At 39.0% G+C, this 17,096-nt stretch overlaps 1 protein-coding gene across 1 annotated transcript in view; it reads right to left on the bottom strand.

The window, feature by feature from the left end:
- Nucleotides 1–762: 762 nt before the first annotated feature.
- nid1a (nidogen 1a) overlaps nt 763–17,096 on the bottom strand; it is a 20,971-nt gene continuing 4,637 nt past the window's right edge. The window contains exons 2-20 of the mRNA XM_015049187.1: nt 14,778–15,080; nt 13,992–14,218; nt 13,644–13,912; nt 12,762–12,902; nt 12,434–12,685; nt 11,592–11,792; nt 11,288–11,521; nt 11,049–11,186; nt 10,094–10,222; nt 9,255–9,398; nt 8,570–8,689; nt 7,766–7,990; nt 6,945–7,114; nt 6,441–6,567; nt 6,195–6,366; nt 3,515–3,672; nt 3,311–3,434; nt 2,794–2,906; nt 763–1,279 (exon numbers count right to left, since the gene is read on the bottom strand). Coding sequence (XP_014904673.1) covers nt 1,155–1,279; nt 2,794–2,906; nt 3,311–3,434; nt 3,515–3,672; nt 6,195–6,366; nt 6,441–6,567; nt 6,945–7,114; nt 7,766–7,990; nt 8,570–8,689; nt 9,255–9,398; nt 10,094–10,222; nt 11,049–11,186; nt 11,288–11,521; nt 11,592–11,792; nt 12,434–12,685; nt 12,762–12,902; nt 13,644–13,912; nt 13,992–14,218; nt 14,778–15,080 — 3,372 coding nt within the window. The 3' untranslated portion in view covers nt 763–1,154. The remainder of the gene's footprint in view (nt 1,280–2,793; nt 2,907–3,310; nt 3,435–3,514; nt 3,673–6,194; nt 6,367–6,440; nt 6,568–6,944; nt 7,115–7,765; nt 7,991–8,569; nt 8,690–9,254; nt 9,399–10,093; nt 10,223–11,048; nt 11,187–11,287; nt 11,522–11,591; nt 11,793–12,433; nt 12,686–12,761; nt 12,903–13,643; nt 13,913–13,991; nt 14,219–14,777; nt 15,081–17,096) is intronic.

Raw genomic sequence — 17,096 nt, 5'->3', positions numbered from 1 at the left:
AGATATTTTACAAATCAAAATAAAAAATAAACCTCTTTGGTTACATTTATTTTATAAGGACTTGCTGGAAGTACCAACAACTGTGCCTTTATTATTGTTGAAAACATTTTATTCTTAATGCTATTCTTGTTTCTTCTCTGAAAACAAAAGCAAAGGTTAATTTTTCTAAAATTTTCAGGGGGAGATATTGCTTTTGCAATATACACATTATACACATTCATAACGGTGAAGCAATATTGGGTTGAATAAACTAATGTTTTGTTGTGTATTTTTTAATATGTCTGTAATTATCTTCTGAGCTGAATAGCTAATTTTATTTTACGTGAATAAAGATGTAAGTTTAGACTTCTTTCTGCTCCTTTTTATTCGTGATTTCTTTTAGTTGTTACATGACCTATTCATACTTGTTATTGAGTGAATGACATGAAAAATAAAATGAAATAATAAAAGTAAAGTTAAATTACTCTGTTGTGTCATTTGATGATATGGTGAAGTCATTTTCAAAAATAAAGGGCAGCCGATGGTCCCCAATTCACACAAAATAACAGATTAAACATGTGTAGAGATTACAGCCAGGTTGGAATTGAATACTTATAGGGCCATCCTGCAATTTTATTTACAAACATTTTTTTTAAATTATTTATCACATATAGTTCTCCAAATCCCCGTAGAACCGCAAAGATGCTTTAGCATTTCAATTCAACCATCTGCCACATGATGGCAACGTTGCTTTGCTTATGATAAAAACGCAAGAGCCTCAGAGTGGTAGAAAAACATTTATTTATTTATTAGCTGGCCGGTATGTAACGTGATTCTACCAGCTTCACAGAGATGTTTATCCAATCAAGTCAACAATGAGACCATAAAAGCTAATAAGCTTTTAGTCGGACATGACACAGTGTAACACCACTGACACCAGATGCTGCTCCAATAAACTTCACATTAAATTATGGATCCCTTGAGCTTTATTCTCAGTTTATGTGCACTCAGGAAATAATTAAACATGACAGTGTATTTTTATGTACAGAACCTATTATGGATGAGAGTTTAGTGAATAGAAATGTTAAAAAGTTGACTTCTACTCCAATTTTTTCAAAAGATTTCGCAACACCGAGTGGTCCGAACATCTGAAAACGGTCGACTCGCTGAGGATTTCAGTACTCTCTCTCCACGCAGCCCACGCTCGCTCCGCTGTCGGGACACTTGCAGGAGCGGCCCCTCGGCGTCGCTAAACAGAGGTGAGTGCAGCCGCCGTTGTTCACAGAACAGTAGTTTTGACCTGTTGAAGGAGAGCAAACATTTGAGGACACTTATTTAAAGTAAGAAGCCTGAACAGCACAGAGCAGCAGGAAACAGCCTCTTTACATATATGAAACACATCCAAGGGAAACACATAGCAAACTCCAGATGTTGGAGGCCCACTCCCTTCGCTGCACATTCCCTCAGTTTGGTCCAGCCTTTATCTAGAGGGGAGGATGAAGTCTGGTGCTTCGCTTTACCATGACTCATTCCTCCAAATAAAAAACATCGAGCTGCAAATTCCTGCTGTTACTTTAAGCTCATTATGCATACTAGCGATATTTCCTACCAGTTACAATGTCTTACAGTTTGTTTTCTAATTGCAACCTCACCTTCGACATTAGCAAAAGTTTTGTGCACATTTGTAATGGAAACACAGATACTGATTAACTCAATTTACTAATTAGGTCACTGATTTTACAAAGAGGCATCAAAGTAATGGGGGGAGTAACAGAAATGCATGTCCAGATCTGATTTTTATTGTCAAATAAATGGAAAAAATCCAATATTTTTCTTCCACTTCACAATTAGGTTTTACTTTAGCTTCGTTTCCATTGACAATATAGCTGCATAATGTGACATTACGAAAATAAATTTGCTTCATAAAAACTATTGTTTTTCGCTAAATATTTTTTACCACTAGGATGTTTTTTTTTTTTTGGGCTGTATAAAAATTTGTTTACTTCGCAAAACTGTAATGGAAACATTCATTTCACATCACACAAGTCACATGATCCACCACCAGATGTTGCCACTGATGCAAACCACGAAGATGACAATGACAGGAAGTAGTGGGGAGTTGATGGTGCTGAATGTATTTTTATTGTTTTTAATGATTTATCAAATGAACAAACTTATGTGATTTTAATTCCTTTCCTTATTTAATGGAAACACTGCAATTGTGAAATTGTGTATTTTTTCAATATAAGTGGAATATTGACAAAATTTTGCACACTTTTATAATGAAAACACAGCGTCCGTCGTGGTCTATCACATAAGATTAGGAGTGCATCGATTGCAGTTTCCTGGCCATTCACCGATTACCAATATTTTAAAAAGCCTAACCCGCCAATTCTGATTTTGTCCAATACCTTGTTTTTTTTTGTCTGAAAAGTTGCTCATTATAGCAAGAAAATTGCTGAGTTGGTAACAGTGCTAATTATTGTTAATAGTAAACATGCAGACATGATCTGGTGGGCCAGTCTGTCAGTCAAACGTTTCTCATGGGAGACCAGAAGAGGAAAATAGTTGTTTTTATCTTTGCCGAGGTATATAAGTTCGATTTCACATGTAAAAATCAGCCGATCACCAAGGAAATCAGCACCGATAAATTGGCTGGCTGATAAATCGGTGCACCTACCCATACATAAGAACATGAGTCGCAATGTGACAAAGTGTTAAAAAGACGCAGTTTGCAACATTTTGAATAATATAAAGGCATTCATTTGTCACATCCATTGGAGAAACGTTGCACTTTTTAAACCGGTTTACTACCTGGAAGACACTGGGCATAGGCCGTGGTGATCCCGTAGAGGTTGGCCCGTTTCTGTGGCTGGAACTCATCCGACTCCTTTCCAGCGTATTGGTCCACTTCAACAACGGCATCCCTGTTGTAAACACAATCAGCACGAGAGATTTCAGCAATGTGGGAAGGTCTCGGCCTGTGGGATCTTCCCAGCGTCTCCTGTTTAGTGTATAAAGTCTGTCAAGGATGAGTAAGAGTTTGGTTTGACTTCAGAGGCGCAGTTTGTTGCAGACTGTCTGAAGTGCCCGCCTCCCCCCACAAACACCTCTCAACCTTCTTGTGTAAGGTCCTGCAGAGATCACAGAGAGGCCCCTGGTAGGTCAGATGCCTGAGCTGAGAAATTGCAAGCAGCTGTCACATTTTAGGATTCCTCCTTACTCCTCGCTCGAAGCAACTTACCCTCCAACCCCCACTTTCTTAGCTGCAACATAAATTCAGCTAAACAGAATCTGAGCTTGGGAAAGCATGAAGAAACAAACTCCAAACCTTTGCCAATCAGTGTAGTAGAGGTTCTTCCCAAAGGCTGTAATTCCAAATGGATACTGGAGTCCTTCCAGGACCGTGCTGCGCTGAGCCCGGCCAGGATTCATGCACTCCATTTTATGTGTGCCTGCAGGCAAGAGGATGGCGCACAGGACTCATCCCAGAGCAGACATCAAAGTGAAGGTTAGTCATCCGTCTGAAGCCTACCTGCGTCTGCCCAGCACAGCAGGGAGCTCTGAGAGTCGTACGTCAAGGCATTCGGCAGGCCCAGCTCGCTCTGGACCAGCAGTCTCCTGTTGGATCCATCCATGTAGGACGTTTCAATCTTCGGAGCTTCACGATTCCAGTCAGCCCAGTACAAATTCCTGTTGTCAGGAGATAAACAGTACACAACATTTCCAATTAAATCAAATAAAACACATAGATTGTGTGCTTACTCAGCAATAAACAGAGAGGTGATTAATTTATACCAGAGTTGGGTAGTAATTGGTTACATTTACTTGAGTAAAACCTTGGAAAACATTTACTTTTAAGAGTAATATTTTACTATATACTGTAGTTTTTACTTTTACTTGAGCGATTTTATTACTTTTCAGAGAAACTTCACTGAATGAAGAACAAGCTTGTTTTAACTAAAAATTCACCAGACATAGATCTGCAGTTTTTGTTAAAGTTTCATAAACTGATTAGGAAGAATCAGTTTATGATTTTGGTTTAACATGATTCTGTTATTTTTAAATAATGTTATTTACAGTGATGTTTTTAGTTTTGTTCTTTAAAATACCAACATTTCCACACAACTTTCTTTATATCTTTTCCATCTGATGATGTAATTTAAAAATATTACATGATTTATGTTCTGATTAGTTACTCAGTACTTGAGTAGCATTTTTACCAAATACTTTTTTACCTTTGAGTAATTTCTTAGTGTTACTCTTGCTTGAGTACAATTTTTGAGTAACCTACCCATTTCTGGTTCATATAAATCCAAGCTTTTAGTTCAGAAAAAGGCACAAAATCAGTAATATTCATATTCTGAGACATTTGTTTTAAAAGAATCTGCAAAGTGTCAACTATTTGTAGTCAGATTGATTTACTTTTTCCTGTGATAAAATTTGCTCCTGATGTTTTGCTGGCTTGTTTGTGGCAAGCCAGTAAAACATCAATTTTCACCTTTTTTTTGTTTGTTTAAAAAAACGAAAAAAAGGTGAAAATTAGTGAAACTGAGTCTTCTGTTTACCCCTGAAGTCAAAACTTGGATCTCAGACCAACTTACTCACAACTCAACAATGTTCCAGCAGAAAATCGTAAAACTTGTGAGATTTGCTAATTGAATAAAGTCGAGGCTTTTTATAAGGCGACATAAAAACAATGGAAGCAGGACAAAGTGCTGAACAAGTCAACAATAGTTAATAAATTCATAAAACATAAAACAAAAAGAGACAAAAAGTGTGAAATACAGAATCTATCCACAAATTAAAAGATACCTTAGTGCACTGTTCATTAAGATGTGCCAATGTTGCGTTCAGTGATCCTGCTAACAACTATTGATTTCATTTTTCCAATGATTATTGAGAAGGGTAATAATATTTCATCTCTGTTTTCAGCAACACTGATTATTGATTCACACATGATTCAAGCTATTGCATAGATATAGTTTTGTTGCATTCCTCACATGGTATTATGAAGAGCGTGTTTACATGTAATAGAGATTTTAGGTGTAATTAATGACAAAGGTGGAAAATTATTTCTTTCAATGGTATCTAGTGTTATTTGGTCATTACAGATTTACAGTGATGTGTCCCTTCTGGACTTGGAAGTCTGAATTTCCAGCGTGGAAAGTTAATGTTTGAAAACTTGAACAATCATGTCAGATGATCAATCTGACATGAAAATCCAAAATCTGCATGTATATAAAATCTCTTGACAGCTGTTAATTTGTCCTTATGACAGTTTATAGTTCATAAAATCTGTGTCCGCAACAGAAGAGACACTAACAAGTCATTTTTTCAAGTCCAGGGTTTCCCCCAGTGTAATATAAGTCTGGTGGGCCACCAGGCTTTACTTGTGCCCCCACCAGGCTTAGCATTGTTTATTTATTTTAGTTTTTTTTAATCATTGCCTTTTTTAAGACTTTATAGTTGGTGTTTAGGTATTAATCTTCCAGTCTTCCAATAACGCATAACTATCAAGTGATATGCTCAAATTTTCTGTCAACTTTAAAAATTCTTTTAACTCAAAAACATGGCTGGATGAATGACAGCCCTAGCGCCCCAAGCTCCAGGCTTAGCAAGTTTTCTAGGGGAAACCCTGAAGTCTCAGGTCTTTAAAGCACAAGTCCAAGACGATTTTGAAGTTTTTTATTTTTGCGACTTAAGTGAAATTTTAGTCGGAGTCTCAAACTCTGAGTCAAAGTCCTTTGTAGTTTTTGGAGATTATCATGTTTCCACAGTGTTTGGAGTAGTCAGGCCTATTTTGAGCAAATTAACTAGATTTTAAACATGTTTCTGAAACATCACTAACTCTTATTTCGCTATTTAGTGGAACTTTATAAGAGCCTCTTATTTTTAGACCTTAAGCTCTGCCTTAAATTGGTCTTCCCCAAAAATAAGAAACTGTTATGGTATCTTAGTTTTTATGTGGGGTTTTGTTTTGTGCACCGTTTGAAATTAGTGTTTTTTTTTTTTTTTTTTTTTTTTTACTTCTTTAGATGGTTAAAAATTTCACAGTCCTAAATTATGTGAAAACGGTGGTGTGAATTCACTGTTATATTAGTTAAAAATTTAATAAATACATTTTTAGCACATTCAAGAGGCTGGTGTTTAGCTTGTAATTTCTAGAAAAATATCTGGAAGATAATAAGCTTTTTATTTTAAGAATTACACACCCGTTGATGGGGTCAGTGACGATAGCTCGGGGGTTTACGAGATCTGTGTCAATGAGGACTCGACGCTGAGTCCCGTCCAGAGACGCCACCTCAATGCGATCGGCTATGGAGTCGGTCCAGAACATCGTTCGACCCATGTGGTCAACGGCAATCCCTTCAGGGCTGCTCAAATCTGCAAGAATACATGAGTTTACTTTATTTCAAAGCAGTCTCTTAATGTGTTAAAGCATAAGGAAGCAGAAATACCTGATGTGATGACAGCAGTGGGTTCTCCTCCATCTATGCTAGCCTTGCTAATCGAAGGAGATGAAATTTCTGTCCAGTAAATCATCTTCTCCATGCAGTCGTAGGCCACTCCGATGATTACCTTCCCCTGCAGAAGGGTCAACAAACATTTTTAAGAGTGTTTGTTCTGAGAGTCGTGGAGCAGATGTGCGTCTAGACACAAACAATTTGAGTCAAAAATCCAGTGTGGGCCTCTGAGCCAAACTTCAGGCCAGCTGGTTGAAAACATCTCAAACTGATGTTAGTCATTAGAGCGGGGGCCGCCATGTGACTCCAATAAAAACGTAAGCCCTAAATACAAGGAGCAGATGGGAGTCTGACAGAAAGAAAGCAAAGTCCCAAGAATCAGTGGCTGTAGCAAGAAATAATTCCTGTTCTGTTGGGTAACCTAAACGTTTTAAACGTCTTGACTGTTTAGAACTGGATCTTAGACTTACGAGGGAACATTTTATGGAAGAAACTTACAGGAAGATGGAGGACAGCCTTGGCATCTTGCTTTTTCATATTGTAAGCTTCCAATGGGATATGATCTATTCTGCCACTCTGGGCAAACAGGAGGTGTGTCCCTGGGGGCAAAACCACATCGGGTCGAGGCCGGGGTCCGACAGGTGGAGCCACAGTGCCATGAGGGAGACCTGAGGAAGTAAAAAAAAAAATTAGGAGCTAAATCAATGGACCTTAATCAAACGCTAAGGCTGATGGTCTAGTAGATTCAGTTTGATTGGGGACCAAAGTTGCAACATTTGTTACATTTTCAGCTGCTGTGGTTCTCTTTCACAATGGACTGAGTCAAATGAACCACACCAATTGAAAAACCTATTCCCCCAATCGCCTGTGGTGGCGCTGCACCAAGAACTACTGAAGGAAACAACATAAAAACCTCAGAAGAAGACCAATACAACTTCTTTCTTCTCTAAACAGAAATGGAGTAGTGTCAGATTTTAGGACTTCTCTCTTGTCTTTGGTAAAAAAAAAAAAACAACCAACGAGCCATTGAGACTCACACGTTTGTTTTGGTTGTATTTACCCAGAATGCCGTGCACTATCGTCCACTTTCTGTTTTTGGCGCGGTCTCCTGTCCGCTTGGCACTCACATATGCATTCGAACCGCACCAGAATTCACCTAGGTTAAGCTAAGACCTAGGTTTTTAGGCAGACCAAAGTTAGCTTTTTTGGTCTGAACCAAACTTTCTAGGCAAACGGACCAGAGTTCGATTAAAGCGCAGTAAACAGAGTTGGTGTGAATGCACCCTTCACAGCTGTTTGGGGAGCAGCCATTTACTTACAGTAAGGTTGGCTGCCATCGTCTGTGCGAGTCCCAGGGATCTCTTGTCCATTTCGATCCACACACCAGCACTGCCCAGTGCTAGTGAAGCACTGAACGGGCCGATAATCGCCATTTTCGTCGCACTCAGGGATGAACTGTCCGACAGGGCGAGGTCCACGTGGATTGAAGCTGGTCTGACCTAGAAGGCGGTCTCTGATGTCCTCGCATTGGGTTTTGGTCCGCTCTGAATAAAAAATTTAAAAAAATCACACCTCCAAGTAGCAACAGGGCACTTCTGAAAAACTCCCCTCTCTGCCAGAAGTATAAAATAACTTCAATAAAACTGCTACTATAGTATAGATATAAATTAGGGGTGACCACAGTGCTGTTCTTAAATAATATATTTTACGTATAAAACAAGTGTTTTTCTTTTTTTAGGCATGTCTTCTTTTTTGTTTTCATTTAATTGCCATTGTAAGGCCACAAATCTCCAGTGACTTTTCAAAATCAAAACCAGTAACTAAAATGGGCTAAACACAGATAAGGGTTTTCAAGGACACTTCTTATTTTTGTTGCTGGGAATAAACTAAAATTAATTTCTTGACCAACAAGTTAGGAAAATGTACAACTTTGAGACATTTTTTCGGACCTTTTAAATTGTAATTTTAATTTGTTGCTGTGCAGGAAAAAAGAAAAGAATTCACAATAACATTATTTAGCATTTTTTGCTTAAAAATGGTAATAATCTGTGGCTCTTGAGTGCTCACAACTTGGTGAATTTAGTAAAAAGTTTGGACACCTCTGGTGTAAATCATAGACTCACCTGAGGAGCAGTAGAAGCCGTCTCCGCTGTAACCAGGCCTGCACTGGCAGATAAATGAGCCCTGTGTGTTTGTGCACAGCGCGTTCTGATGGCACCTGCTCTGCTGGCACTCGTCTATGTCTTCAGGAAAAAGACGAGAGGGTGAGTGAGGAAAAAGGAGCAGCATAACTCATAGAGCAAACTTCAGAATGATGGTTTTTGACAGTTTAACTCAGTTCAACCCAACTCTGTGGGCTTTCAAGCGGTTCTGAACTGCATGCAGCACAATATGAGGGTCCTATTGTTTTGCTACATTGACATAATATTGTACTGATTCACATGCAGCATGTGAAATAGAGAAGACCTTCATTGGAAAATGTGTTGTCTGAGTGTAACAAGGTTTACAGGCTTATCTATACACAAAACGTCACAGCGAGGTCACTATTCTGCAAAGTCAAGGGTTTTTCTCCCATATTTATAGTTTCCAAAGCCTCTTAGAAATAAATTAGGTTTTTTAACTGAGGACATCTCAAATTCAACTGAATCTATTATAACATTTTCAATTAAACTACAATTCTGTCTTATGCCGCTTTATACTCTCAATTTCCTGCAAATTAAAGGTGTTTAGAAATTTGGATCGTAGACGCACAACGTTCCCAGTAATTTAACTACTTCCAAAAAGCTAACACTGTCTCCTCTCCCCTACCCCGGCACGACCTCCCGCCTCCTGCGAACCCTGGGAGGCAGGTGCAGATGTAAGAGGAACCTCCATTGTAGCTGCACTGCGCTCGCTCAGGGATGTCACAGTTATGTGTTCCTTCCTCACAGTGGTTCACTGGTCGATCAACCTCTGTGGAAGGAAAGAAATAAAAAAAGGAGCTTGTGAATGATATTAACTTGAAAACCCTGTTGAGGAGATTCAGCTCAACATGCTGCATGTACTTTCATTTGGATCTTTCTGCCCGTCAGCAACCCCAGCAGAATTCTGCCGTCACCTAGCAACTCGAGCTGAACTCAGTTTTTTTTTTCCTTCTACATTTCTTACATTAGCTGACTTTTTTTTTTTTTTACATTTCCTGTCACTTCTATGCTGATGACATTCAGCCTTGAGCTAAATAGTTCATCCTAGTCTATGCCTTAGTCACAACTGATGGGTATCTTTTCAGTAATTATTTCTCATTAAGACTGAGACAATGACAATAGCTCCACCCAAAGTCCCTGCTTTCCTTTACTGAACAACAAAATCCAGAATTAGAAATAGCGTTAGCCCTCATTTGGCTTTCATTTCGATTCATTTAATTTAGGGAACATTTATAAATTGTGTCATATCCTCTCCTATACCAAGTCAGAGAAAATTATTGTAGCATCCTTGCTATCGTATTTAGATAATTACAAGATCCTATTGAATTTACCACATAGTAAATAATCTTTCAAGTTATTGAAAATGCTGCTGCCAGAATACTTTACTTCATGTTTATATCTGAAACAAACACTAAGTGATGTTTATGGTATTTTCTTTGAAAGTAAAGAGACTAGGTCACTCACCGATGCATGTCCGTCCATCAGTACCGAACTGATACCCTTCATCACACTCGCAGCGAAAAGTCCCAGGCTGATTGTTGCAGATTGAGTTAGGTCCACAGATCTGAGGATTTTCTCTGCACTCATCGATGTCTGGCAAAGACAACAGGCTCTTATCACTTCCTAATTATTCCCAGGAAAACTTGACTTCTGAAATCTGCATTTATGAAATCTGTCTGTTTTCCTGTCAGATGTTGCATGATCAAAGAGAAAAGCTTGATGAGATGTGGTCATTTTCTCAAGATAGCATCTGTCTGAAAAACTTCCTTCCTCTCTCTACTGTGTGTTCTTCCTGTTTGCTCTTTCATGTAAAAGACTTTTGGTTGTATGGAGGAAACCATGACCACACTGGACATGTCAAAGGGGATTCAAGACACTGGACAGCCCTGTTAAGTGGCACAATTGTCCCGTCCCACCGGAGGGAAGTTTGAATTACATTAGTAGTGGATCTGGAAGAGATATCTGAAGTGAGTGATTCACAGCGGCTTGCAAAACCATCATATGAGATTTTTCTATATTTGGTCACGTTACGATTATGAAATTTAAGAGAGTTATTAGGTTGTTTACATTTTATTATGTATTGTATTCTGAAGTTACTGTTTTAATCTGAAAAAGTGGCCTTAGATTTATTTTTCTTCCTTTAAAATATGGTAAAATAGCTAGTTGATTACTGTAAATTGCAGATTGTTAACAATGAAAATATGAACACAGCGGTAGACAAGAAAATTAAAGGCAAAAGTAAGACATTTTAGTAACTGGACCTGATTTGAGGGGAACAAAAGTAAAAGAGGAAAACCATTTATCATTTTCCTTCCCTTTTAGATGTATATCCTACTTTGTGTAGATATAATGCATAAAAAACACATAACAAAAGAATTGCAGCGATTATGCTGGTATATTTCATTAAGACCAGTCTTACCATAACAGGTACGCCCATCACCATTAAATCCTGAGGCACACTGGCACGAGAACTCATTTCCTTGACTGGGTCGGCAAATGGCATTGGTGTCACAGCCGTGTCTCCCAGTAAAACATGGGTTCTCTTCTGGTTCCCCCCCTGAAAATTACAAATTGTAAGACAATTTCATTGGAAAAGAACAACAACAAAGCTAAATCTTTTGTGGAAGACTCCTTTATGCAGACTCTTTATGCCGTTACCATTGACATCTCCAATCTTGTTGCTCATGGCCAAACGGAGGAGCTGGTTTGGAGCGTCATACAGAGCGAACACCTGATCCACGCTCAGCAGCTGCGTTGGCTTCATGTCCCTCAAAACCTCGCCGTGCTGGCAGCCCTGGAAGGAAATGGTCTGACGCCACTGAAACCTCCTGTTTTCACTGGTTCCTTCGGGGAAAATCAGCTTATAGTTCTGAGTGGAGGATGAGGTGATCACTGAAACGTAAAATACCCCGATAAGTAAATACTAGAAAGACGTCCTGAAGGTTCAGACTGTGTGTCTTACGGTTGCTGTTGTACTGGTAGATTTCTGTGTAAGGCTCAGACTGAATGGAAGTGCCTGGAGGAACCTCAGGGACCTGGCCGTTCAGGGTGGTGGTCACCACCAGGTGGTCCTGTTCGTCCGTCCCTTTAAACTCCTGCCTGATGGTTAGCTTCTCGTTCCCAGGTAGAAAGGTCACTTCAGCCTGTCGGGCGAACTCTCCCCCTACAGAAAACAGTGAAATTTAAGACCCTGATCATGGAAACATTGTAATTCAGCTGGTAAGTGAGTAAAGCTATAACGCAATCGCAAATGTTCATCCTTATCCTAGTTTCATGGCATTAAATTCTCATTTATAGTTACTTTGAAAAAGTAACTTGATTACTGTTTACTCCTTGAAAATGTAACAGATTAGGTGTGAAAAGATCAATCTCCTCCACCTCCTCCATGCGCTACTGAAGAAATGCATCACTTCCCACCAAAATCAACCAATCAGAGCCAGGAGGAGGGTCTTAGCGCTGTCAATCAATCTCATGTACTTCTTGCTAAATGTGCTAATGGCAGAGAAACGACTTATTGTTACAGAAAACTATTTATGAACTGAACAGGCTATGCTAGCCATTAGGTATGATTGACAGCACTAAGACCTGCCTCCTGGCTCTGATTGGTCCTAGTAAGCACTGATAGTACTGGGAGAAGGCAGAGGAGCTTCACAGATTATCTGACTCATCTTGTGCTCTTATGACATAGTGACAGTTTCAACATACATACTGCAGCTTTAATCTGATTACCAGATTGAACATAGCAACACGTTGTAAAAAGGAGTCTTAGAGTAACGCAATGTCAGAACTGACTTCACTGCTCACCAATAAGGCTGAAGCCGTTCTTAAATCCAGGCTGCTCAAGAGCAAACGCCCAGCCGATCACACCACTGATGGCCGACAACGGCATCAACGATGGCCCCAGAGCATCAGGAATGTCGCTGATGGCAACATAGGATCGGCCGTCGTTCACCACCACGTACGAGTGGAGGTCCTTGCTGCTGAACTCCACTGGAGACTGAGAGTTTCCAACAAACACCCTCCCATTGACTTTACCGTTCATCCTTTGTGGCTTTCCTGTAAAAATAAATAGTTTATTGCTGGAATGTTCTCACTGTTATTATGTTTTATAATTTCAGAAGTAAAAGCGTACCCTCAGCCACACACTGCAGTCCATTTCCATAGTAGCCGGGTCTGCAGTGACAGCAGAATCCACTGGCATAATCTCTGCAGTCTGCAAACTGGGAGCATTTATTTCTGTTGTTGGCACATGTCCCAAGGTTGTATGAAAACACTGAGAATGAAGAATACAAAGTTAAGATTTCTCAGATAAATGCTAATAGTTTAATCAAATTATTTTTTCATTAGAAAAGGTGTATATTTGATATACACAGGGTTGTATATTTGAAATTCTGCTGTTTTAATAGACAAACAATGAACACTATTTTACTGGAATTTTATTTGATAAATTAAACATCATTGTAAAGTGGAAGGAAAATTACATCTGTGTTTCAATTAAAGAAATATAAATCTGATTAAAGTTGGTGTGCAAATGTTATTACTTGAGTATCCTAAATAATAAACAGCAAAAAAATAAATGAGTGAGTCAGTAATTTAATCTCAGGCTTGTTATGGCACATCGCTCTGACACCATCATACAGAATTTGAATAAGGTAAAGGTGAAACGATGCCACTTTAGAAGTTCTGAGTATCACATATTTACACAAAAAGAAGGGTTTTTAATATCTTAAATGCAAAATGTAAGTATTTTAGTATAGCTGTGCTTAATTACTGCTCAATGGCCTGTTACAGAGTCTGTACTCCAGTTTATTCAAACGCTAAATTAGTTGACAATTATCTCAACAATGGATTAATCACAATTAATCATTTCAACTTTTCTCCTCGATTTATTTTCGAGCTCTGGCAATTTACTACTTCCATAGATAAAGCACATAAATATGAAGTTCTGTAGTTGTAATGTTACAAAATTAAAATAAAATGAACTGTTTTTTTCTGTTTTTCTGCTCAGACTCACCATCTACGTTTATCTCTGGGTCATCGACCACAACTACTTCGGGGTTCTGTGGCTGATGTGGTTGGTATGGCAGAGGAAGGATTTCAAGGACCTCAATCTGTTCAGCGTCTGGATCAATGGGAGCGTATTTCTGCTGTCCGCCGTGCTCTAAAACTGGCAGCGGGGCCTCCGGCGGCAGATCGGTGACTTCCCCAGGAGCAATGTTGGAAAAATGGGGAGACGTTCCGATCTCGTAAACCCATACACCCCGCATGCCAGAGTTTGTCTCCCTGTGAGAGAGGACGATATAAGTGAGTCTGCAAGATGGACATGGCAGTGAAACAGTGATTTGTTGGGACAGACTCTTACTCCGCCAATGCCCTGACAGAAGTCTCGTCATCTGTGCTGGTGCGGTAATATTGTCCCTGTGAGGAAAACAGGAATCCTTGGACCAAACCTTGGCTGAAGCCAGAATGCATGATCACATCGCTGCCTCCTATTGGTGTGGATAAAAACTGAACTCCATCTCTGGCATAGAGGAGAATCGCATATGAGGCAGTCTCCAGGGAGGCAAGAACCAGCTGGAAGGTGTTTCTCTAAGCAAAAGAAAATGCCAGAAACGGTGTTAATGTTTCGCTCCACCAAAGCCTGGTGAAAAATAGGCCCTTGACGATTGAGAAAGGATTGCTAACTGGAAACGTGGACTCTTTTGAGTTTTTATTTTACCCAATCGCTAACTTTTGGCAATGAGCCAATATAATGCTATGAAGCTTACCAGAAATTTGAGGCCCTTTAAACAACCAACCTGCACTGCTAAAAGAGTATCCGAACAAGATGGCTGCTAATGTTAATTCAATATTTGGAGGCATAGCCAACATGGACTGAACGGCTCCGTTCACTTCCTCTGCTGCCATTACTAAAACTACAGGCAGACTGCAATTCTAAAACAACGCAGAAAATCACAACTTGTCCTCCTTCTGTTTGCTGATTGGCCCAGTAAAAATCTACTGGAGACAATCAAAGTCAAGGGGAGAAAACCCAGACTGCCCTAGAAGTGAGTTTTTTTTTTTTAGCATAGTTGCACAGGAAGGTAATGTCCAGGCTTGGAGGTGTGGACTCCACTGAGGTTTTAAATTTTAAATATTTGATGCTCACCTTCTTCTCGATGCCATCTCCTCTGGTTTGGGGTTCATGAGCGGCGACGTCCACCCAGGTGATCACCACAGCAGCTGTGGGATTGACCTCATCGTCTTTCGGGAAGGCCCTGTTGATGTGCTCAGCCGCCCGACGCAGAACATCCGGACTGGAGTCCTGACGGAAGAAAACTCTCCCCAAGCCATCGCTTGTGTCCAGATCCCCCTGCAGAGCTGCGATCATGCCAAACTTGGGAGGCATTTTACCGAGGTATGTCGACTCGCGTGTTGGTTCTGCCGTGGCGACAAAACCGTTGGTGTTGACCTGAAATTAAAGGAACAAAATGGCGGCTTGGATATGAAGAAAAATATGAGTGACAGGTTCCTATTGACACAACAGAAATAGACTAATTTTATCTTTGAGCTCTTTTTTTAGATATATTTTTGAGCTCTTGTCATTTTTAATCTACTTAAAAAAATTTAAAACGGTTCTTAACACATTAGTTCTGTCAGAATTTTGAATAATAAGAATCCTGTCCTAATCCCACCATGTAGCCAATTGTGTTTTGCCATCTAGGTGAAGGATTAATTTTGCTTTAATTTGTTATATCAATCAATAAATCAAGTTTATTTGTATAGCACATGTATTCAACAAGGCAGTTTAAAGTGCTTTATATCATAAAAAACACAACAATGAAAAGTCATTAAAACTTCATACTGTCGCTAATTTAAGAAACCAGTAACAAACATTACATTTTGTGGAGTACCATCATCAAAATGATCTATAAATACCATATATGTTGGTCAATGTTATGGTTTTTGTGATAATATTTGTGTTGTAGTTTCCTTGTTTTGTATTTGTTTGTTTTGATTGTATTTGTGTAGTCAAACCTTTTTAACCTTGTTTGCATAAACTTTAATTTGTCTTGCTAAAAACAAACACTCATTATCCAGGGACAACAGATGTAAAATAGCCTTTTGGCTAAATCTGGTGCATTTAGAAAAATGTTAATTAATGTGCTTTGTCCCAGTCAAATAAATTAGAGTTTTCCACACTCTTTAGACCTTTTCCATCCAAAGAGTCATATTTGGCCCCGCTACTACAAAATAAAACTCGCCTAGAGCCCCCAAAAAACCTCTCTTTTAAATATGTACAACATAAAATGTTTTATTCTGAAAGCTAACACAATTCAATTAAATGTAATTATATTGTCAGATTATAAAAGAAAAAAGCAATTTTATAGAATGAGATGAGCCGTTTTTAAAAATATGAGAAATGAAGAAAGATGGATAGCATAGTTTGATGGTAGTGAGTTTTAAAACCCTGTTGTAGACATTAAAAGCAGATTTTGCTTAAGAACTTATGGAAAACCCACAAAATTACAATTCAATGTTGCATTTTGGCTTTGCAAGAGCCACAGTGCATTACTCTAATGATTCAAAAGAGCTATCCTTCTGAATCACTAGAAGGATGAACAAACAACCCATTTAACACAGTGTTTACACACTTACTGGTTTAATGGGAGCACATGTGAAGGCTTAAAAACAGTAAGATTATGTCAAAAAATCCTTCCTGACAAAAAGAGAACAAGAAAACTCTTCATTGGACAGGCTGTGCTGTTTCCTGTCCCCTGAAGAACAGCCCCAGAGACCATAAAGATTGCACACTAATCGTCATTACAGAAACTTCCTGCCAAACTGGGAAAACAATCAGCGATTGTCATCTCACAGATGTGGAGCAGAGAGAGCGAGAGGAAAAGAGAGATCTTTATAGATAGCTGTCAACATATGTTAAACCTTGATAAAATGCAAATTACTCTAATAAGGAGATGACAAAACCCCTCGACCCGATTACAACAGACAATTTTGTTTAACCATGTCTGCACTGAAACCGCTGGGAAACAGTTAACTCCCACAGGGCACAGACAGTTCAGAGCAGACTGTGTCATAAATGAAAAACAGAGCTCTTTAAAGGCTAGCTGCTGCTGGGAGGCAAGGCTGCGGTGAGCAATGCAGCCGAGAGTCATCCTAAAATAAAAATAAATAAATCAGCTTCAAGATAATGCGTAAACCACAGCTTTTTGACTGTGCATGTTTAATTAAGGTTAGCTACACCGCTAAATATGAAAATTACAGTGAAAACTTCTAAATGGTAAGAAAATTAAAGCAGCAAAAAAAAAAAATTATACAACAGATATAGCTGCTCAGGGTTTCCCCCAGTGTATTATAAGCCTGGCGGGCCACCAGGCTTTACTTGTGCCCCACCAGGCTAAGCACTGCTTGTTTGAGTTTTTTTTTTTTTTTTTTTTTTTTTATTTACTTTTTTTTAACCTTTAGAGTT

This window comes from Poecilia latipinna, unplaced genomic scaffold (genome assembly GCF_001443285.1).
Source record: "Poecilia latipinna isolate Pla-1442-1.1 unplaced genomic scaffold, P_latipinna-1.0 Scaffold931, whole genome shotgun sequence".
Classification (NCBI taxonomy): Eukaryota; Metazoa; Chordata; class Actinopteri; order Cyprinodontiformes; family Poeciliidae; genus Poecilia; species Poecilia latipinna.
This window is presented reverse-complemented; position numbering and strand designations above follow the sequence as displayed.